This window comes from Piliocolobus tephrosceles, chromosome 6, assembly GCF_002776525.5.
Source record: "Piliocolobus tephrosceles isolate RC106 chromosome 6, ASM277652v3, whole genome shotgun sequence".
Taxonomy (NCBI): domain Eukaryota; kingdom Metazoa; phylum Chordata; class Mammalia; order Primates; family Cercopithecidae; genus Piliocolobus; species Piliocolobus tephrosceles.
The window spans coordinates 3,271,716-3,295,895 of NC_045439.1; the positions used below are offsets into that span (position 1 = coordinate 3,271,716).

Sequence of the window (24,180 nt, forward strand, 5' to 3'; positions counted from 1 at the left end):
GTTTTCCTGCACAATCTCTCTTCTCCTGTCTGCCACCATGTCAGATGTGCTTTTCACCTTCTGCCATGATTGTGAGGCCTCCCCAGCCAGGTGGAACTGTAAATCCAATAAACCTCTTTTGTAAATTGTCCAGTCTTGGGACAAGCATGATAACAGACTAATACAGTAAATTGGTACCAGTAGAGTGAGACATTGCTGAAAAGATAACCAAAAATGTGGAAGCGACTTTGGAACTGGGTAATGGGCAGATTGGAATAGTCTGCAGGGCTCAGAAGAAGACAGGAAAATGTGGGATAGTTTGGAACTTCCTAGAGACTTGTTGAATGGCTTTGACAAAAATGCTGATATTCATATGAACAATGACGTCCAGGCTGAGGTGGTCTCAGATGGAGATGAGGAACTCATTGGGATTGGGAACTGGAGCAAAAGTGATTCTTGTTTTGTTTTAGCAGAGACTGGCAGCATTTTGTCCCTGCCCTAGAGAATTGTGGAACTTTAAACTTGAGAGGGATGATTTAGCATATCTGGCAGAAGAAATTTCTAAGCAGCAAAGAATTCAAGAAGTGACTTGAATACTGTTAAAGGCATTCAGTTTTAAAAGGGAAACAACATAAAAGTTTGGAAAATTTGCAACCTGGCAATGCAGTAGAAAAGAAAATCTTATTTTCTGAGGTAAATTCAAGCCAGCTGCAGAAACTTGCATAAGTAATAAGGAGCCGAATGTCAATCCTCAAGACAATGGGGAAAATGTCTCCAGGGCATGTTAGAGGTCTTCATGGCAACCCCTCCCATCACAGGCTCAGAGACCTAAGAGAAAAATGTGGTTTATTGGGCCAGGCCCTGCTGGTGCTGTGTGCAGCCTAGGGACTTGGTGCCCTGCCTCCAGCCACTCCAGCCATGGCTGGAAGAGGCCAATGTAGAACTCAGGCCATGGCTTCAGATGGTGCAAACCCAAAGCCTTAGCAACTTACTTACTGGGAAATCATATTTAATGACATTCAAAAATTCATCACCCTTGTGATTTGGTGATAATAGGTGCCTTGGAGAAATATGCTGATGCTTCACTTGAGCAAGTTCTCAACTCCTCCCTTGACGTCATGGTTTCTCACTCAGTACAGATGTGTCTATGACCCCAAACCCAACACTGATATCCAGCAGTTTCTCCTCTTGTGAAAATTATTTATTCTCTTTGTTGGCCTGACATTTGCACTTCCATGTTCTTTGCAGCACCGCTCACAATAGCCCAGATATGAAAGCAATCGCAGTGTTTGCAAGTGGACAAATGGATACAGAAAATGTAATCTGTGTATGCAATAGAATATTATTCAGCCATAAGACACGACATCCTGTGATTTGTAACAACGTGAATGGAACTGGACGTCATTATATTAAGTTAAATAAGCCAAGCAAAGAAAGGTAAATATTGAATCTTCTTACTTTGATGTTAAAACTTCAAAACTAAGAAAACTGGATCTCCTGAAGTTACAGAGCAGATTGTTGGTTACCAGAAGCCTGGATGGATACAAGACAGAAGGCGATAAAGAGAGGTCGACTACTGAATACAGATATACAGTTATATAGAAGAAATAAAACCTAATTGTTTGATAGATCAGTAAGGTGACTATAGTTAACAGTAATCTAATGTACACATTAAAATATCTAGAAAAGAGTCATTCAAACTTGCCTTACATTAAAAGATACAAGTTTAATGTGATAGATATACCAAACCTGATCTGAACTTACACATTTATAAATATATTAATATATTACATGTTCCCATAAAATATGTTTGTCTATTATATACTGAGAAAATAAACAAATAATCTCCATGGCTTTTTTTTTTTTTTTTTTTTTTTTTTTTTTTCTGAGACGGAGTCTCGCTCTGTCGCCCGGGCTGGAGTGCAGTGGCCGGTTCTCAGCTCACTGCAAGCTCTGCCTCCAGGGTTCACGCCATTCTCCTGCCTCAGCCTCCCGAGTAGCTGGGACTACAGGCTCCCGCCACCTCGCCCGGCTAGTTTTTTTGTATTTTTTTTTTTTAGTAGAGACGGGGTTTCACCGTGTTAGCCAGGATGGTCTCGATCTCCTGACCTCGTGATCCGCCCGTCTCGGCCTCCCAAAGTGCTGGGATTACAGGCTTGAGCCACCGCGCCCAGCCTGGCATTTTTTTTTAATGCTCCAATTGATACAAAAATAAAAAGTCTTCAAATAACCAAAGTAATTTTGGGCAAAAATAAGAAAGCTGAATATATTATATTCTACAGTTTCAAAATCAAATCTATATAAATCATAAAATATGGTGCTGACATTTAAACCGACATTAAACCAGTGGAACATTATAGACAACCTGGAAATCAACCCATTTCTTTCCAATAATCTGGTCTTTGCCGTATTGCAAAGAACACATACTAGAGAAAGGACCCTCTCTTCAACAAGTGGTGTGAAAACTGGGCATCCATATGATCCATATGCAGAAGAAAAAAATAGACCTCACTTCAAACAATACATAGAAATCAGCTAAAAATGTATTTAAGACTTAAACATAGACCTGAAAATGTGGTACAGAGTGATTTGTGCATGCTTGGGAAGAAAATGTAAATTAGTACGGCCATTATAAAAAACAACATGAAGATCACTCAATGAATTGAACATAGAGTATACCCACTTCTGAGTATACATCTAGGGAAAATAAGAGAAATGTGTCAAATATATGTTCATTGTGAGACCACTCATAATACTTCATAGGGAAAATAAGTCAATGTCCGTCTATAAATGAACAGATAAAATGTGGCTTATAGGTACATAAAATTGAGTATTAGTCGCCCTTTAAAAACAAGGAATTTATTACATTAGCAATAATGTAGAGAACATTATGCTAGGTAGAACAAGCCAGACGCAGAAAGACAAATGTTGCATGACCTCATTTATACGTAGAATCCAAAATATTCCAGCTTTCGGAAGCAGAGTAGAATAGTAGTTCCCAGGGGCTGGGAGGAGGAACAAATTGGGTGATTTTGGTCAATGGGTAAAAGCTTTCAGTTATGCAGGTTGAAATGGTTTGGCTCCGTGTTCCCACTCAAATCTCATGTCAAATTATAATCTCTACGTGTTGAAGGAAGGACCTAATATAATGTAATTGGGTCATGGGTTGGTCTTCCTCTTTGCTGTTCTCATGATAAAAATTTCAAGAGATCTGATGGTTTAAAAGTGTGACACCTCCTGGCTCACATGCTCTTTCTCTCCTACCACCATGTGAAGAAGGTTCTTCCTTCCCCTTCACCTTCTGCCATCACTGTGTTTCCTGATGCCTCCCAGTAATGCTTAGGTAATGTTTAGCCTCCAGAACTGTGAGTCAACTAAGTCTCTTCATAAATTACCCAGTCTCAGGTAGTTCTTTATAGCAGTGTGAAAATGGACTAATACAGAAAATTTGCACCAGGAGTGGGGTACTGCTATTAAGATGCCTGAAAATGTGAAAGTGACTTTGTAACTGGGTAATGGGTAGAGGTTGGAAAAGCTTGGAGGACTCACGAGAAGACAGGAAGATGTGGAAAAGTTTGAAACTTTGAAGAGGCTTGTTGAATGGTTTTGCCCAAAATGCTGATAGTGATATGGACAATAAAATCCACACAGGTGGTCTCAGATGAAGATGAAGGACTTCTTGTGAACTGGAGTAAAGGTCACACTTCCTACACATTAGCAAAAAGACTAGTGGCATTTTGCCTCTACCCTAGGTATATGTGAAATGTTGAACTAGAGAGAGTTGATTTAATGTATCTGGCAGAAGAAATTTCTAAGCAGGAAAGCATTCAAGATTTGACTCGGCTGTTTCTGAAAACATAAGTCATATGCATTCACAAAAGATGATCTGAAATTAGAACTTATGTTTAAAATGGAAGCAGAGCATAAAAGGTTGAAAAAAAATTGCAGACTGACCATGTGGTAGACAAGAAAAACTCAGTTTCTGGGGAGAAATTCAGGCTGGATGCAGAAATTTGCAAAGTAATGACAAAACCAGTGGGAAAAATGTCTCCAGGAGATTCCAGAGATCTTTGCGGCAGCCCCTCCCACCACAGGTCTAGAAGCCCAGGAGAGAAAAATGGTTTCATTGTCCAGGCCCAGGAACCCACTGCTCTGTGCAGCCTCTGGACATGGCACCTTGCATCCCTGTCTCTCCTGGGCCACCCGTAGCTAAAAGGGGCCAAGTTAAAGCTCAGGCCATTGCTTCAGAGGGTGCAAGCCCTAAGCTTTGGTTGCTTCCATGTGGTATTGAGCCTACTGGTGCACATAAGGCAATAGCTGAGGTTTGGGGACCTCCTCCTAGGTTTCTGATCATGTATGAAAAGTGTCTGGATATTTAGGCAGAAGTCTTATGCAGGGGCTGAGCCTTAATGCAGTACCTCTAACAGGCCAGTGTAGAAGGAAAATATGGTATCGGATCCCCTACACAGAGTCCCCACTGGGGCACTGCCTAATGGATGTGTGAGAAGAGGACCACCAAAAACTTACACAGTGCGCCTGGAAAAGCCATAGGAACTCAATGCCAGACTATGAATGCAGCAGCCATGGGGACTGTACCCTGCAGGGCCACAAGGGTGGAGCTTCCCAGGCCTTGGGAGCCCACCTCTTGCATCAGTGTGTAGTGAAAGTGAGACATGGACTAAAAGGAAATTATCTTGGTGCTTTATGATTTGATGACTGCCCTGCTGGGGTTTGGACTTGCATGGGGACATGTAGCCCCGTTATTGTGGCCAATTTCTCCCATTTGGAATGGAAACATTTATGCAGTGCCCCATTTTATCTTGGAAGTAACTAACTTGTTTGTGATTTTACAGGTTTATGGGTGGAAGAAACTTACCTTGTCTAAGAGGAGACTTCAGACTGAAGATTTTTGTGTTAATGCTGAAATGAGTTAAAACTGGGAGACTGTTGAGAAGGTATAATTTTATTTTGCAATGTGAGAAGGACATGAGATGTGTGAGGGGCCGGGGGTAGAATGATATGGTTTGGCTCTGTGCTTCCACTCAGATCTCATGTCAAATTTTAATCCTCGAGTATTGTAGGAGGGGCCTGAGGGGGAGTGATTGGATCATGAGGGCAAACTTCCCCTTTGCTGTCCTTGTAATACAGTTCTCACAAGATCTCATGGTTTAAAAGTGTGGCACATCACCCCTTGCTCTTTCTCTCTCTCTCCCCTTCCAGCATGTGAAGAGGATCTTTGCTTCCCCTTCAGTTTCCATGATGACTGTACATTTCCTGATGCCTCCCAGTAATGCTTCCTGTTAAGCCAGTGGAACTCTGAGTCAACTAAACTGCTTTTCTTCATAAGTTTCCCAGTCTCAGGTAGTTCTTTACAGGAGTGTGAGAACGGCTTGGTACATAGGCCGAGGAGTTCTCCAAATGAAACCTACAGCAGTGCTACTATGAAAATGAATATTGTATTATAAACATATCATTCACCAGAAGAGTAGATTTTAGGTGTTCTTATCACACACACAGTAAAAAAGGCATAAAATGATAACTCTCTGAGATGATAGGCATGCCAATTACCTTGATCACGATGTGCATTTCCCCAAGGATATCAATACATCAAGTGATGTACCTTAAATACATACAATTTTGTCAGTTACAGCTCCATAAAGCTGAGAAGTTATAATGCATATTTATATTTCTACATATTTTATCAATAAAAATGTGAGAATATAAGCAGAGGAACTTTTACAAATATATTTATAACAGATTTGTTCATATTTATATTGGAAACAAACTTAAATTCCATCGACAGGAAAATAGAGACACACATTGTCACTTATTCACTTAATGAACTGATTTATTTACTTACTAAACTCATTTATTAATGTGAAGGACAGATTCAGATATGAAATATCTATATGTGTATGAGTACCTATATGTGTATGAGAAAACCTTGATAGAGGAAATTACATGAATGAACCTCACGAATAACAAAAGTAGCCCCTTCCAAAAAATGATCTATAATATTAGATTCCATTTATATGAAGTTCAAAACAAGAAAAATGGACCTATGGTGACAGAAATCAGAACATTTTTCAAAAAGAAAAATTCATTTCTCTGATGATTAGTGATGCTAATCATTTAAAAAATATATTTGCTGGCCACTTGTATGTATTCTTTGAGAAGTATCTGTTTGTGTCATTTGCCCATGTATTAGTCCATTTTCAAACACCTGATAAAGACATATCTGAAACTGGGAAGAAAAAGAGTTTTAATTTGACTTACAGTTTCACATGGCTGGGGCAGCCTCAGAATCATGGTAGGAGGTGAAAAGCACTCCTTGCCTGGCGGTGGCAAGAGAAAATGAGGAAAAAGCAGACACGGGATCCACTGATAAACCCATCAGCTCTCATGAGACTTATTCGCTATCATGAGAATAGCACGGAAAAGACGGGATTGCGTGATTCAATTACTACCCCCTGGGTCCCTCCTAAAACGTGGGAATTCTGGGAGATAAAATTCAAGTTGAGATTTGGGCGGGGACACAGACAAGCCATATCAGCCCATTTTTAATGGGGTTTTTTGTTTCTGCTTCTTGATTTGTTTTAATTTCCTGTAGAGTCTGGATATTAGGACCTGGTTGGATGCAACCTTTGTGAATACCTTCTCACATTCTGTAGGTTGTCTGATTACTCTGCTGATAATTTTGTTTGATTGCTTTTTTGTTTGTTTTGATGAACAGAAACTCCTTAATTAGGTCCCGTTTGTCTATTTTTGTTTTTGTTGCAATTGCTTTTGGATACTTAGCCAAAAATTCTTTGTCAAAGCTGGTATCAAGAAGAGTATTTCTTGGGTTGTCCTCAAGGATTTTTATGGTTTGAGGTCTTACATTTAAATCGTTCATCAATTTTGAGTTAATTTTACATATGTTGAAAGTAGATGTCCAGCTTCAATCTCCATCATATAGCTAGCCAGTTGTCCCAGCACCATGTATTGAACAGGGAGTCCTTTCCTCATTCCTGTTTTCATCAGCTTTATCAAAGATGAGATGAGTGTAGCTGTGCAGCCACACACCACTCAGAATGGCTGTCACTACAAAGTCAAAAACAACAGATGCTGGTGGGGCAGTGGAGAAAAGAGAACACTTATACTGTTGATGGGAATGTGAATTAGTCTTTCCACTTTGGAATGCAGACTGGAGATTTCTCAAAAACTTAAAACAGAGATATCGTTTTACCCAGCAATCCCACTACTGGGTATACACTGAAAAGTAAGCAAATAATTATTTATTTGTGCACACATTTGTCAGAGACCCTCAAATTGTACATTGAAGATCTATGTATTTTTAAGTTAACTTTAACAAAAATAGGAAAGAGACAATTGTAGGAAAATATTTTATAATGAAATTGAAATATCCATAAAATGTATATGAAAATTCAAATATAAAATGTAAATGTGATTATTACAATAATTATTAAAATGCATTCAGTTATACAAAATTATTGGAAATATTAAAGATAAAGGTGACATATTAAAACGATAAATGTATAAAGATAAAATTCACAGATAATTAAAACATGCCTAAAATATGTGAAACATTTTGTATTATTAGTTATACCAAGTTAATAAAAAATTGATGTAATATTTCTACCTGTTTTATCACAATAAATTGCTGATATGTAGTGTAAAATCATAACAGGGGACAGTCGACAGGAAAATAAAAATATTTGGCAAGCACATGTTTTAAGTGTTAATATATTCTCAATGTTGACCCAGCAGTTACATCTGAAATGTGTAATTATATCATAGATTAGTTTGAGTCCTTAGAAAAAATAATTTTAAGAGATGACTTAGAGGGTTAATTTTTTAATATGGAGATATTAGTATCTCATCTATAAAGAAATTGAAAATATATAATTCATTTTGTATTTGTTTGATTCCATTTACATGAAATTCAAAACAAAAAAAATGGACCTATAGTGACAGAAATCAGAACATTTTTCTATTTGCATTTCTCTGATGATTACTGATGCTAAACATTTTAAAACTATATTTGCTGGCCACTTGTATGTATTCTTTTAAGAAGTATCTGTTTGCATCATTTGCTCATGTATTAGTCTGTTTTCAAACTCCTGATAAAGACATATCTGAAACTGGGAAGAAAAAGAGTTTTAATTTAAAGTCCTGATAAGAAACTCTGTCCCATGGAATAGGACTTATCCTATTTGGTTGTGATGTATTTACTATTAATATTATCACCTTCATCTTGTTTTAGAAAAGTAAAGTAAGGCGTGATGAATTGAAGTGTGACGTAACTTCTTTCTTACAGCACTGGGTGAAGATAGTGAAGAGCCCTGTGATCCCAAGGAAATGGCCTAATCCAAGGAGAAGGAGGCTCCAGGTCATGTGGACTCACGTGGGGCATCCACTCTGCCCATCCAGCAGCCACTCCCAGAAGCCTTCAGAAGGCAACGGTGCAGGTGGGCTGTGGAGAAAATTCAATGAGACCTGGAAGTGAAGAAAAAGATAATGATCTAGGATAAATTTTGAAAATTAAAATAAAAAATTTATTGTAAATTCACAAATTATGATTGTTTACATTTACAAGGTAAGAAGCAATGTTATGATTTGTGAATACAATATGAAATAACTAAGATAATTAAGAAAAAATTAAGATAATTATCATTCATCACCTCAAATACTTATCATTTATTGTGACAACAATATTTGAAATTTACTCTTAGCTCTTCTGAAATGACCAATATGCCACTTTTAAATAAACAAACAGAAATCAATTCATGTAAACAATTAAAAACAACTGAAATAAATTATGTATTACTCTAATAATTTACAGTTTTTTCATCCTTAAGTTTGATTCTTTAGGACATATTTTCAGAATTATTTTACTGTAATATTTAATATGAATGCCTACACACACATGCATAGGTCTACGTTTTCTTTTCTTCTTTTCTTTTCTTTTCTGTTCTTTTCTTTTCTTTCTTTTCTTCCTTTTCTTTTCTTTTTCTGAGATGGAGTCTGACTCTGTCGCCCAGGCTGGAGTGCAGTGGCACAATCACAGCTCATTGCAAACTCCTCCTCCCGGGTTCAAGCAATTCTCCTGCCTCAGTTTCCCAAGTAGCTGAGACTACAAGCGTGAGCCACCACGCCGGCCTATACATATTTCTATGCGTATAAATTTATATCCCTATAGTTATGTGGTTGCTGATGCCAGCAAATGTTAATAAAACTCTGGAAGAATCGGTGCAAATAATTAGAACTGTTTATTTCTTGAAAGTGTATATTTAAAATATGTAACTTTAACAAATGCTAAAATTTAAATAGTAACGATTATATATTCACTATAAATACAAGTAACAAACTATCACAGCCAAGAATGCTGCTGTTATGAAATACAAACCTGACTTTCCAGCTGAGGACAAAGGAAACCTCCCCCTGCACCTGCTCCTCGGACCTGTCCCGTCCTCAGTGGGTCCCGAGCGCCCCCTGGTGGCCCCGCGCACCCCTGCAGGGAGGTTTGTGTCTGGGCTCACACTGACCTCGCCTCACTGTGTCTGTGGTACAGTAATACACGGCCGTGTCCTCGGTTTTCAGGCTGTTCATTTGCAGGTACAGTGTGTTCTTTGAATCATCCCTTGAGATGGTGAATCTGTCTTTCACAGACGCGGCGTATTCTGTCGTGTAACTGTTAGCTTTGTTTCTAATGAAACCTACCCACTCCAGGCCCTTTCCTGGAGCCTGGCGGACCCAGCTCATGTAGTAGTTACTGAAGGTGAATCCAGAGGCTGCACAGGAGAGTCTCAGGGACCCGTCAGGCTGGACCAAGCCTCCCCCAGACTCCACCAGCTGCACCTCACACTGGACACCTGCAAACACAGAGACACCCTGGTCAGAAACTGCCACATATAGCCACTGTTTCTCTCACTCATGTCCACTCACACTCAACATCTCTAGTTATTGAGATAACTTTGAATTACCTTTTAAAATAGCAACAAGAAGGAAAACCCAGCTCAGCACAAACTCCATGGTTGGTGGTCTGTGTTCAGTGCTGGTCACCAAGTGGAAACTGCTGGGAATCCCAGGCTGGGGCTCTTCTCCCAGAGCTGCAGAGTCGGGGCTGGGCTGGTTTTCATCAGGAGAGGGAGGGCCCTATTTGCATGTTTCCTACTATATAGTAAGCTTTGTCGTGGGACACCTGAGGAGAAGACGGGTCCAGAGAAGGTGACTGTGCCTTGCAGGAGTTTAGTGACAATGATGGTATTTGGAAAAGATGTTGTCTCATTATAAAACATTTGCTGTGATAAACACTTTGAACTGATCACTCTAACTTCTTTTTACGTACTTGTGTAAATTGTATTTTGTCAGAGTCAATGGTTTCTCCACGTACAGATGTGGAAGTATACCACACATGGAAAAGGAGCTAAATATATGCCTAAGAGCTCCTGTCTGGGATGAGTAAGCCCAGGTATCTGAGGCCGTGCTCCTCATCACTGGCCACGATTACCCCCTGAACCAGCTCCAGGACAGAGCTGCGGGTGCCTAGTGCAGTTTGTAGAACTCACTTTCTGTAGTGAGAGCATGTGCGATTTTGCTGCATTCTGGCATTCACCCACAAATATGGTGAGAACTAGGGTTCAAGCAGATAAGTTCTTAAGTATTTCTGAAATTTGATATACATTTTTTTTCTGTCTTTCTGTCACTCCTTCCTTGTCTGAATTTCCATTTGTTTGCTTGTAAAATTTTTATTAGTTTTAGTTTACAGATAATAAACTTTCACATATTTAAGGTGTACAATTGATGAACATGATGCAACTGTCACCGTTGTCAAGGTGGACAAGAAAATTCTCAACATTTCCTTTTGTTCTTCTATATTCTTCCTCCTTTTCCCTTTCTTTCTTCTACCACTTCCCTGTAAAACTGCTGCAGATTCATTTTATTTATCAGAATTTATAAAAATGAAATAACAGTATGTATTCTAATTTGTTTGACTTATTTTACATAACACAAATAAGTAGACCTTTTGCCTTATATTTGGGTATATCAGATATTTATTTGTTATAAATGCTGGGTAGTATTCTAGCAAACAAATTTACCATAATTTGTTTTTCTATGAAGCATTTCATTTTTTTATTGCTTTTTTGAACAACTTAAAAATTTTTTTTTGAACAACAATGTTTTTATTGAACAACATTTAATTTTTATTGTTCTGTGTCTTACTAAAAAATCTGCTATTATGCTTGGAAATGTAAATAGAAAAGAAATATATTTTTCTTATTTTTGTGCAATTGAATCAACAATAACAGATAACCATAGAAGCTGGAATTATGCAAATGGTCTTTAATACTTCTGATAATTAAAATTTCACAAGAAAAAACAAATCTGAAGTTTATGGTGAAGCAAGTTCTTGTAGAGCTTGTAAGCCAGCAAGGTAGAGTCTGGAATATAAAATATAGACTACTCCAAGAAAAAAAATACAAATATATATTGGATTACTTGAAACTGAGTGTGGTAAGTATGCTGCAGCATGAAATGTTAAGGGACCACATACTGAAGAGCTGTCCTATCCTCTTGAATCCCTTCCCCCAAGAAAGAGGACAGTGACAAAAATCTTCCTTTCCTGACGTGTCTGTCTGGGAGAGAACAAGAGCCCACACTTCTAAAATGTATTCAGACCCAACTCCTTTATTGCCACTACCAAACTAATTATTTCCTCTGCAGAGGCAAGCCACTGAAACCAGAATCATGAGGGCACTGGTTCAACCCCTCAGGAATTGAGAAGGGAACAGAGGTCCCCACCAAAGATCTATTGAGAAGCAGCTCCCCTGTCATTCTTATGGAATCAGAGCCTTAAACTGCAGGGCAGGGCAGCAGTTGTGGACGGTGATGATACCAAAGGAGAACACTGGAGCTGTGGGAGGGAACACCTGGGGAAAACAGGAGGACTCTACCCCAGGGGAAGGGGCAAGGACACACAGACCAGCATCTCATCTGGAGGAGGGTCAGAAACAATCAGAAGGTCACACCCAGACCCAGGGTCACAACGCCTTCCTAGGAATATGGACCAAAGAATATGGACCTAGGGATATGGACTCCTTAGTCTAATGCCCTTCACCAATTGAGAAATTGTCAGTGAAATAAAACATTTGAATGCACTTGTTTCTTAATGAATAGCAATTAAATAATAAAAGCGTTGGTTATGAAATAATAATTTATATTACTAGTACAAATTTTCATTTAGGATATATTCCTCTACCTGTTGCAAAATCAGCTGAGTAGGCAGAAGTTATTGCGCTTATTAGAAATTGTAAATTAGCCAAAGACCAGAATTAAATACAGATATTCTACAGAAGCGCAGAATTCTAAAATGTGCTGCAGGCAGAGGAAGTTTTTGAATCTTCTGGAAGCCCCATCAAACAGACGACAAGAAAAGACACTTTTTAAGGAATTCCTACATGCTACAGACCTGACATGTAAATCTGAAACCAAATGAAAACAAAGAGAAATACAAAAAAAAAAAAAAAAAAAAAAGTATAGAACCTGGAACAATGTTACGGTGCATCATTTCACCAAACACTCAGTCTTAACCTGGTGTGTAACATCTAAACATGGAAGGCACTGACATTTTTTATATCACACAGAATCAATCCCACTCACAATATTCTGGATATGTTGATAAAATGGCATCTTTAAATTAAAAGATCATAAAACTTTAATAAAATACGGAAACTCTGTTGGCCAAAAGTTATCCCACTAGCACTATGACATTATGGTCCCTCCCTCAGGACACATCAGTTACTGCCCTATGACTTGGGAACTGGAAGGTTCATACATTTAGAAATTTTACTCTCTTTGCTCACCTTTGTCCTGTTGCATGCATGTGTTACACAACATTGAAAGTAATTTTTGCATTATACTGACTCCAATCATCAAAAGTTTAAGGTTACCTTTTTATGTCATCTTCTAACCGTTATTTTGTGATTTTCAACCATTAAATTACATCTACTGGAAGAAACATCAGGAAAACTTTCTGCTGTTGAAACATATTGGAATAAATCTTGTCAGGCACTGTTAACCGAAATACTGCAGAAAACATTCAGGGAGTAAATTCTTAGGTTGATAATTTGCAACCAAAGAATCTGTTCAGACCAGATGTGGTGGCTCATGCCTATAATTCCACTGCTTTGAGATGTACAACCAGGGGAATCACATGACACTAAGAGTTCGAGACCATCCTGGGCAACATACAGAGACCCCATTTCTATGAAAGAACTTTTTTTTTGAAAAATCAGCTGGGTTTGGTGGTGCACGCTTCTAGTCCTAGATACTCAGGAGGCCGAGAGAGAAGGATTGTGTGGGCCAGAAGTTCAAGGTTACAGTGAGCTGTGATTGTGCCACTGCACTCCAACCTGTGTGACAGAAGCCTATCTCCAATAATAATAACAATAACTAAGAATTTTACACAATTGTAAGGCTACTTAAATAGTAGATATTAAACTGAATATTCTCAGGAATCCTCTGACCCTTGTGATGTTTTGAAGCAGAGAGTTCATCTAAGACATTCAGAATAGGTGGATGATTTTAGGTAGTGAAAAGTCTCCACAAAAGACATTGGAACAGGACTCTTGCATAATCCACTGCCCCGTGCCTTTCACCTCATTCTCCTCATTTTCCTCCTCATTTTATTATGTTTTGCTTATTCTTATAACCAGTCTTCTCATTTTTTTGCAGACCTGGTTGTTGTCCACCCATATTGGACTCTGATCTGTTTTTTTGTTCATGATTTTTATAGGTGCTACATAGAACAAGTTGTCAGACTATTGTTCTGATGTCTGACTGCCAATAATGTAATGCTCATTGATCCATCACCTCTTTTCTTTCCCACACAAGGTGAATCTAGCTATGAATCACAGGAACTCCCTCATTTGATGCCATTTGGAAGTCCATACCCCCTAAATTCCTTTCTGTGAGTGAGAACCCTCACTCTGCCTCCACCACCAAACCACTAGAGCAACCCTGAGCCAGTCTCCTTTCTTACTTGATCAAGCCATTTTGGACATTCCTGAGAGACCAGCGCTACTCTCATCAGACACCCCAATTGTTAATTAACCTTTCCATATTCATACTGGGGACTGTGCTGCACCCACAGATGTGATATTCACACTACATTTTAGTTGTGATCGGTTGGCCTTTGTACGGTGTCAACTAGAACAAATGTTGTGAGCTTGGTGTCACGGTTCTTAACTACAGGATACACCTGCTCCCTGAATCAACTCCAGGACTCAGCTGCACATGCCTGGTGCGGTTTGATTAATTCCCATTGTGTAATGAAATCATGACGTCATTTTATTGTATTCTAGTGTTTCCCTCAGAATATGGGTAGACTTAGGGTTTATTTATACCTATGTTTGATTTCTCATATATATTTAATGAAATATTTAATTCTGTGTTGATAAATTTAAAATTTCTTAAATTTGAAGAGTGAAGTTTTATTTATTTATTATTTATTTATTTTAGTTTATTATTATTTTTTTTTTGGCAGAGTCTCGCTCTGTCACCCAGGCTGGAGTGCAGTTGCACGATCTCGGCTCACTGCAAGCTCCGCCTCCCAGGTTCACGCCATTCTCCTGCCTCAGCTTCCCGAGTAGCTGGGACTACAGGCGCCGCCACCACGCCTGGCTCTTTTTTTTTTTTTTTTTTTTAGTAGAGATGGGGTTTCACCATGTTACCCAGGATGGTCTAGATCTCCTCACCTTGTAATCCACCCATCTCGGCCTCCCAAAGTGCTGGAATTACCAGGCACGAACCACCGTGCCTGGCCTGATGAGTGAGGTTCTTATGCCATTGTTCTGTGATTTTTTTTCATTTCTCCGATATTTTATTCATCTCTGTCTAACTAATTTTCTACCATATTCTATGTGTTTAAATTTGTAATAGTTTAATGAGGTGAAATTAGCAAATAGTAGCCCTCCCATGATGTGTACGATTTGACAAATAGTGACATAACCATCACCTTTCTCAACCTAGAAAAAACTCAACTATGCTCAATGTTTCCTTTTGTTTTCCTGTAATTCCTGCTTCCCAGCCTCCACTTCTCACACCATGTCCGGAGTCAACTACTGGTTTTCTTTATGTAAGATTAGACTACTTTTCATTTCATAGAATTTATAAAAGTGTAATAGTGTGTATGTACTTGTATTTGTTTGTCTTATTTTATTCACCATACATACTTGTGAATTTATCCTTGCTCTTGAGTGTAGTCAGCGGTACCTGATTGTAACAGTGACTGTTTTTCCAGAGAATGAATTTACTACAATGTGTTTACTAATTAAGTGTTTACTAATGACACTGCTGACTGATATTTGGATTGCTTTCAGTATATGGCTATTATTTTAAAAAGTGTTATTATCTTAGGAAAGTACACAGTTGAGAAACATAACGTTCTTATTCTTACAGTAATATGAACAGCAGGTAAGCTGGAAAAACTGCACTTTAATCAATTGATTTCAACACATCAGGTAACTGAAGTTGTAGAATTCTGTGTGTGTGTGAGTTTGTGAGTGAGAGAGAAGGAGAGGAGAAGGGACAACGAAGAGCTAGAGACCCTACATAACTGACCGTAATTTATGAGGTGCTCAAATAAATACAGGGACTCAGGGTCTTAATGGAAAAGGTCCACATAAGGTGGAGAGGACGACTTGATGCACCTACATGTGGTTATATATTTCTATAAATGCCATTTTTCTAATGCTACAAAGAATCACGTACATGAGAATAAACACAGCGGCAGGTGTCCAGCGGTGAAATATGATGGTGATGCCAAACCCCATCCGCAGCACCTTTCCACCCAATTGCACCTGCCTTGATGTGTGTCCTGAGCGCCCGCTGGTGTCTCCAGCGTCTCCTGCTCTTCCTGAGCTCCCCTGCAGGGAGGTTTACGTCTGGGCTCACAAAGACGTCCCCTCGCTGTGTCTTCAAGGCTGGTTCAACATATGCAAATCAATAAACGTAATCCAGCATATACACAGAACCAAAGACGAAAACCACATGATTATTTCAATAGATGCAGAAAAGGCCTTTGACAAAATTCAACAGCACTTCATGCTAAAAACTCTCAATAAATTCGGTATTGATGGAACGTATCTCAAAATAATAAGAGCTATTTATGACAAACCCACAGTCAACATCATATTGAATGAGCAAAAACTGGAAAAATTCCCTTTGAAAACTGGCACAAGACAGGGATGCCCTCTCTCACCACTCCTATTCAACATAGTGTTGGAAGTTCTGGCTAGGGCAATCAGGCAAGAGAAAGAAATCAAGGGTATTCAGTTAGGAAAAGAAGAAGTCAAATTGTCCCTGTTTGCAGATGACATGACTGTATATTTAGAAAACCCCAACATTTCAGCCCAAAATCTCCTTATGCTGATAAGCAACTTCAGCAAATTCTCAGGATACAAAATCAATGTGCAAAAATCACAAACATTCTTATGTACACCAGTAACAGACAAACAGATAGCCAAATCATGAATGAACTCCCATTCACAATTGCTTCAAAGAGAATAAAATACCTCAGAATCCAACTTACAAGGGATGTGAAGGACCACTTCAAGGAGAACTACAAACCACTGCTCAATGAAATAAAAGAGGACACAAACAAATGGAAGACCATCCATTAAGACTCTTCTAGTCAGGGAATCTCCCTGAAGTTTCTGTCCTGGGTCTGATTGGAGAAGACTCACCAGGCACCGCTGCATTTCCTCAGAACTCTGATCCTGGTGGCCATAATTGAGGCCTTTTCATCTCTGTAAATGACAATCTGCATTTGGTGCATGTGAGAATAGGTCCTCATATTAAATGATATTTTAAAAAATATGTAGAGATGACATTAGGAAGCACAGAATTCTAAACTTAGAGAGGTTCACTGGAGAAACTGTGAGAAGAAGACGAGGTCCCACATCCTGACAGGAAATCAGCCTCCATTGCACCTGCCTCTGGGTTGACTCTGATCAGTGGGTCCTGAGCACCCCCTGCAGCTGATTTCCCCTGAACGTTTCTGCAGGGAGGTTTGTGTCTGGGCTCACACTGACTTCCCCTCAATGTGTCTCTCGCACAGTAATACACAGCCGTGTCCTCGGCTCTCAGGCTGTTCATTTGCAGATACAGTGTGTTCTGGGTGTTGTCTCTGGAGATGGTGAATCGGCCCTTCACAGAGTCTGGGTACCATGTGCTACCACCGCTACCACTACTAATACGTGAGACCCACTCCAGCCCCTTCCCTGGAGCCTGGCGGACCTAGTGCATGTAGTAGTCACTGAAGGTGAATCCAGAGGCTGCACAGGAGAGTCTCAGGGACCCCCCGGGCTGTACCAAGCCTCCCCCAGACTCCACCAGCTGCACTTCACACTGGACACCTGCAAACAAGAAGAAACCCCGGTCAGAAACTTCCACATGTATCCACTGTTTATCTCACTCTTATCCACTCACACTCAATTTCAATAGTTCTCAATGAATTACCTTTTAAAATAGCAACAAGAAAAACCCAGCTCAGCCCAAACTCCATGGTGAGTCCTCTGTGTTCCGTCCTGATCACCAAATGAAAACACCTGAAAATGCCAGGTCTGGGTCTCCTCTCCCAGAGCTGCAGGGTCAGGGCTGGGCTGGTTTTCATCAGCAGAGGGAGGGCTCTATTTGCATGTCTCCCACTATATAGCAAGCTCTGAGGTGAGAGGCCTGAGGAGACAGCGGGGCTCAGAGCATGAGGAGTGTCCTGGGGGAGATTTGTGATATTGGTAGCATTTGGAAATTGTGGTTACTTATTGAAAGTTTGTTCTGTGATAAAATATTAAAACTTATAAAACTTATAATTTTGTAATTTCTATTTTAAAGCAGTGGTGTTGTTTTAAACGCATAAACTGTTCATTTAAAGTTAGCGCCAATCATCTTTTATTTTTACATATGCAGAGGAAACATGGTATGTGGTAGCAACATCATTTCCATGTTACAGATGAGAAATTCCTAGCAAAAGCACAGATGGGTTGTACAATGTCCCCGGAGCTCACATTTGGTCAGAGCGAGCCTGGGTATCTGGGCCTGTGCTTCTCACCACTGGACCTGACTGCTCCCTGAACCAAGCCCAGCACACAGGGGTCGCAGCTAGTGAGGTTTTCAGAACCTCTTCTCTGTAATGAGAACATGGTGTGATGTGTATGCACTGTTGTGATTACCTAACAATTGTAAAGAAAAGCACATTTCCTACAGTTTTATTTTATTGGGTGTCACGCATTTTCTCATGTTAGCATCTATCTTTCCATCAATGTTTATTGAACAAATTATCCACTTATTTGCAATAGTCTTATTGAGGCATTATTGCTGTGTAATAAATATTGCTTAATTAATGTGTGCATTTTAATAAGCACTGAAGTCAAGCATGGTCTTATATACCAGTATTCCCAGCTATGTACAGCAGCAGGAGGAGGGTTGGTGGAGACCCAGGGTCTGAGGCTGCAGAGAGCTATGATCTCACCACTGAGATCCAGCCTGGATGACAAAGCAAGATCATGTCTCCAAAGGAAAAAATGTAATTTCACATGTGCTCACCTGTGCATCCCAAATAACAATCAAGGTAATGATGAATTACACTTAAAAGTTTCCCTGGCTTCCTCCAATTCCTGCCTCCCAGTCATTTTTCTTTCACCGTACTGAGTCAGTCCCTCACGTTTGTTACTTCAGATCTATTTTTCAAGATTTGGTTAAAGTGAAATCTTACAGTTTCTATTTCATTTGTGTGGCTTCTTGCTCAGCATAATTACTTGTGAGTCAGTAATTTGGTTGTGTATGAAGAATGTGTTCATTGTAATGAGGAACAGTATTCCAGTTAATGAGTGCACCCCTGCTATTGATAAAGCTCCTTAACATTTTTGTTATTTCCAGTTTCTGAGTGTTACAAATAAAGCTTCTACTCAGCCTGGAAATGTAGGCATCCCAGAAGAAAATGTATTATGTTTACAACAACTAACCTTACTGAGCTGCAAATTAGCACATTTTCTTTAAAACATCAGATTATTGATGTTATAGGACAAAGAAGGGACCTTACATCTTGTGAAAGTCGGTGACCTGCAGGAACAAACAGGAAGAGAATATGACCTCATCTGGGGCAGAGGCCAGCAAATGTCATGTAAGTGAATGCAGGGTTAACTTAGACATATTCTTCAGATTGTTTAGAGTTGAGTATAATAAAGAAATTATTGTTTAAATTATCAGAGGACATACAACTGAGGATTCCTACTGCTACTGAAACCTTTTCTGCCAGGATTGAGGACACATCACAAAAATCTCCAGCCTCTCCCTCCCAAGATGTTTCTGTGTGGGAAAGTGGAACAGCAGCTGTGGCTGAAATGCATCCAGACTCACCTCCCCTGCCACCAGGACCTTACCAAAGAATTAACATACTGGGGCAAAGCCACTAACACCTCAGTGTTACAGGCACTGGAGGAACTCATAGAAACTGGGATAGAAGAAACAAAAGCCCCAAAGCTCTGTCCATTCTCTCAGGAATAACAGCCTCATCTCCCACCTCCTCTCTCTTCCCTCAGAAAAAAACAGCCTCATCCTGCTGGGAAGGGCAGAAAAGAGGAAGCAGAAGACATCAGTGGGAAGGCATAGTGGCTGCTGGAAGAAGACATGGGAAAAAAAGAGAAGACCCTCTACCCAGGAATGGGAGGAAGATGCATGGATCAGCATCACACGTGCAGGAGGGGCAGGGATACTTGGAAGGACACACCGAGTCGGGACTGTGATGTCTGCCTGGAGTGTGGCTCCCTCAGAAGCACAGAGAGTGCCCGGTCAGTGCAACCCCTCCCACCACATTGACCATTGTCAGGTCCTTGTGGCTCTGGGATGACCAGGGGGACCTGAAAGACAGAGTCTTTCAGGATGGCAAAAGATTAAGGCCCAAAGCCAAGCAGGAAACAAAATTAAGTCTTCACTGAAGGAATCTGGGTGTCTGCTAGCTGCAGAGGAAACCCACTGCAATTCCAGCAGCCACTGCACTAAGGACTTTCAAATGTAGCCCTGAGTAGTTTCAGACAATTTTCTACAATAAAGGCATAGAAAAGATAGGGCATGGTCATCTACAAAAAAAAAAAAATCATAAAACAAATTGTGATCGTCTACAAAAGTGCAAAAATCATAAGACAAATAATTAGCTGACATAAGGAATCCGATAGCAGTATCTGTGGAACGTAGATTTTGAAATAGCTGCAGAAATACTTTGAAACATTTACACTCGATCCCACAGAAGGTCTCTGTGGAACTTCATAAGAAATTGCCAACATGTGCTTATTTTAATAACTAAAGTTTATTAATATCATGCTTGTGGATGTAACAAAGACCACGCAGTAGGTTCTATTAGAACTATTAATAAAAAGCCAAGTTTGCGAAATATTTAGAGAGATGTATTCTGAGCCAAATGTGAGGCCATGCCCTGTGACACAGCCCCACAAGATCTTGAGAACATGTGCCCAAAATGACTTGATTGCAGGTTAAATTTAATAACATCAATTGATACATGTGAGATATATGTCGACTTGGTCCATAAAGACAAAACCGCTAGAAGTGAGGCAATGTGGGGAGGAGATTACAGCTTACAGGTGAATTAAATGATTTTCTGGTTGGCAATTGATTGAAAGACTTACATTTTTATCAAAAGACCTGAAAGCAGAACAAAAAAAAAATTGTCTGGGTTAAGATAACGGGTTTTTGAGAACAAAATTCTTTTTAGGTAGATGTAGTCTCTTATGTGACCAACCTTAGAGGCAATAGACAGCAAATATTTTCTATTAAGAAATTTAAAAGATACTAGACTCTCAGCTAATCTCCTCAGTATAACACAAACACCTTGAAAGGGAAGCAGATTATCTACAGAATGTAAATTTCTCTTGCAAAATTATAACTGTGCAGGGCGATGTTAAAATATGTCAAAGAATATGTTTTAGGGTAAAAGATTTTAATTCCTTTCAAGGCCTGCTCTCTGTCATGTGATGCTATTCTTGAGTCATGTTAGAATTTGGTATTTTACTGCTGCACGGAATCTGTTTTCTGAGCCTTAAGATCTGTTTTAATGAAAGTGTTGGTTACTTGTGCTTAAATTCCAAAGGGAGGAATGTATAATGAGGCATTTCTGATCTTCTATTTCTAACACAGCCTAAACTAGATTTTCTAGTGTCCATGGAACTCCTTGTTGAAGAGGAAGGTTCCATTGAGTCAGCTGGGTGCTTAGAATTCTACTTTTAATTCTTAGGAGATATATGAGACTTCTCCTACTCAGGGGTATCAGAAAATATTTACTGAGATAATCACACTGAAGTTGAGACTTAAAAGATTGTCCCAGATTCCTCCCTGCAAACCTTTTCTCCCGAGACCAGAAGAAAACTTACCAGCAACAACTGTTAACATTTCTTCTATGTTCAAAATCGCTACCCACTAGGAAATTAATTAAAGTTGGGAGACTTTAGAAACAAGTAGTCTAGTTGATTTCTAAAGTCCTTTACAAACCCACAGGTTCTGATTAGTTTACAGATTATGCAGAACATCACATCTAATGGGAATCTGCAATTAGCTGGATTCCCCTGCACTGTTTTTTAAAAATGTTTAATTTATGTAGATACATAATGGTTAAAAACCTTTAAGGGATATGCATGATATTTTGATAAAAGTATATTATTTGCAGTGATCAAATCCGGATACCTGGTATATCCTTCACCTCAATCACTGATTATTTCTTTGTATTAACAACATTCTAAATCTTATCTTCTAGTTATTCTGAAATATACAATAAATTATTAACTGTAGTTGTGTATGTGCCACTTCAGCATCCCCTTTCCACCAGCAAGGAGTGAACGTTCCTGTTTTTCAACTTCCTCGTCACCATTTGGTACTGTCTATATTATGTATTTTACCCATTGTAACAGGACAGTAATATTTTTTGAATATTAAACATACAAATATCTGAAAATCATGCTGATCACTTTTTATATTTACTTTTAGATGAGGCTTCTTTCTATTCAGGTCTTTGCCTATTTAAAATTAAATTGTGTGGTTTTGTTGTTGTTCAATTGTAAGGTAATTTTTATTATTCGTGATAAAAGTCCTTTTCCAAATATTTGATTTGTGAGGAAGTTCTCCAAATCTATGGCTTATCTTTTCACGCTCATGTAAGGATTTATTTTCAAAGGCCTAAGCTTGCTAGATTAAGCCATGGCCAGAGGATTATGAAACAAGTTTTTTCCACAACTTACAATGATATCACTAAAGGCCTCTTCACAGCAGTTTCTTTCACCTGTTACATAATTTCTCGCTATGAAAATCATGATATATACCAAAGGAAATATATCATAGTGTGACAAGGCAGAACAAGCTTTAAAATGAGACTCAGCTATGTCTTTAATGTTGTAATTACCAAACAAAGAATTTCAGACCACCATGATTAATATACTAAGGGCTGTAACGAATTAAGCAGACAGCATGCAGGAACAGCTGTGTCATGCAAGTAGAATGATGCAAATTCTAATAAAGAAAAAAAGTAGATATCAAGAATTTTGTAACAGAATTACATAATGCTTCCAATGGACTTATGTGTTGATAGGGCATAGCTGCGGACAAAAACCTGAACTTAAAACTATCTCAATAGAAATTACCCAAACTGAAAAGCAAAAAGAAAAATTACGTTGTTAGAACTGTAAACACACAAATACAAATATACACACACGGAGACACACAGACACACAGATACACACACACACACACATATATATAAAACCAGAACAGCTTACCCAAGAACTGTGAGACAGTTACAGCGGTATAACATGCCCATAATGGGAAATAGAAAAAAATAGAGAAAGGCTAAGAAGAAATATTTAAACAATGATGACTGACAAGTTTTCTAAATTAATGTTAATCACCAAACTACAGACTCAGGAATATGATCATTTCATCTGCGGGGATAGTCTGACACTCTCTCTTCCTGATTTGATGCTTTTTATTTCTTTCTCTTGTCTGCATGCCCTGGCTGGGACTTCCATGACAATGATGAACAGGAGTGGTTAGAGTGGGTGTCCTTTTATTTTTTTATTTTTTATTTTTTATTTTTATTTTTATTTTTTTTGAGATGGGGTCTCGCTCTGTTGCCCAGGCTGGAGTGCAGTAGCTGGATCTCAGCGCACTGCAAGCTCCGCCTCCCGGGTTCCGGCCATTCTCCTGCCTCAGCCTCCCGAGGAGCTGGGACTACAGGCGCCCGCCACCTCGCCTGGCTAGTTTTTTGTATATCTTAGTAGAGACGGGGTTTCACCGTGTTAGCTGGGATGGTCTCGATCTCCCGACCTCGTGATCCGCCCGTCTTGGCCTCCCGAAGTGCTGGGATTACAGGCGTGAGCCACCGCGCCCGGCCTGGGTGTCCTTTTCTTGTTCCAGTTTTCAGGGAAAAATGCTTCCAGCTTTTGCCCAGTCAGTATAATGTTGGCTCTGAGTTTGTCATAGATGGCCCTTATTATTTTGAGGTGTGTTCCTTCATGCCTAGTTGATAGTTTTTAATATGAAAGAATGCTAAAGTTTATTCAAAACATTTTCTGTGTCTATGGTTAACATGGTTTTTGTTTTCCATTCTGTTTATATGATGAATCACATTTACTGATTTGCATATATTGAACCAACCTTGCATCCCAGGAACAAAGTGTTGGTAGATTAGGCTTTTTGATGTGCTGCTGTGTTCAGTTTGTGAGTATTTCACTGAGCATTTTTGCGTCAGATATATTGGCCTAAAGTTTTCTTTTTAAATTAAGTCTCTGCTAGGTTTTGTTATCAGAATAATGCTGATCTCACAGAACAACTTAGGGAGGAGTCCTTTATCCTCATTTTTGGGAAATAATTACACTAGGATTGGTAGCAACACTTCTTTCTACATCTGAAAAAATTCAGCTGTGAATCTTTCTGGCCCCTGTTATTTTCGGCTTGGTACCACCTATCCATCTTGATTTCTGACCCCTGCCTGAGCCAGTAATAATCACCCTGAATTCAGACAAAGCTGAATCCAATCCAGTGGTTACTGTAGTTCTTAACAGCTTTAATGGCCCACTTAACTTTAGTGAACACTTCTTCACCCAAAATAGTTTCACTATCAATTTTATTTAAAGATTTCCC

The 24,180-nt window shown here is 39.2% G+C and overlaps 1 long non-coding RNA gene, 1 pseudogene and 1 gene segment (V, D, J or C); 1 reads left to right on the forward strand and 2 right to left on the reverse strand.

Moving 5' to 3' along the window:
- Window positions 1–1,233: 1,233 nt before the first annotated feature.
- On the forward strand, window positions 1,234–8,482 carry LOC111530309. Its single transcript, XR_002727763.1, has 3 exons — window positions 1,234–1,416; window positions 4,833–4,934; window positions 8,300–8,482. It is a non-coding gene; the product is annotated as an uncharacterized LOC111530309 (long non-coding RNA).
- Window positions 8,483–9,453: 971 nt separating this feature from the next.
- LOC111530313 lies at window positions 9,454–10,108 on the reverse strand. The segment is given in 2 exon segments: window positions 9,454–9,854; window positions 9,966–10,108. Coding segments are annotated over 2 exon segments (450 nt in total).
- A 6,849-nt stretch (window positions 10,109–16,957) lies between these two features.
- LOC111532288 lies at window positions 16,958–17,671 on the reverse strand (annotated as a pseudogene). Its single transcript, XR_002728495.3, has 2 exons — window positions 17,503–17,671; window positions 16,958–17,399 (listed from the first exon to the last, which is right to left on the reverse strand). The product of XR_002728495.3 is annotated as an immunoglobulin heavy variable 3-23-like (transcript).
- Between the last annotated feature and the right edge of the window lie 6,509 nt (window positions 17,672–24,180).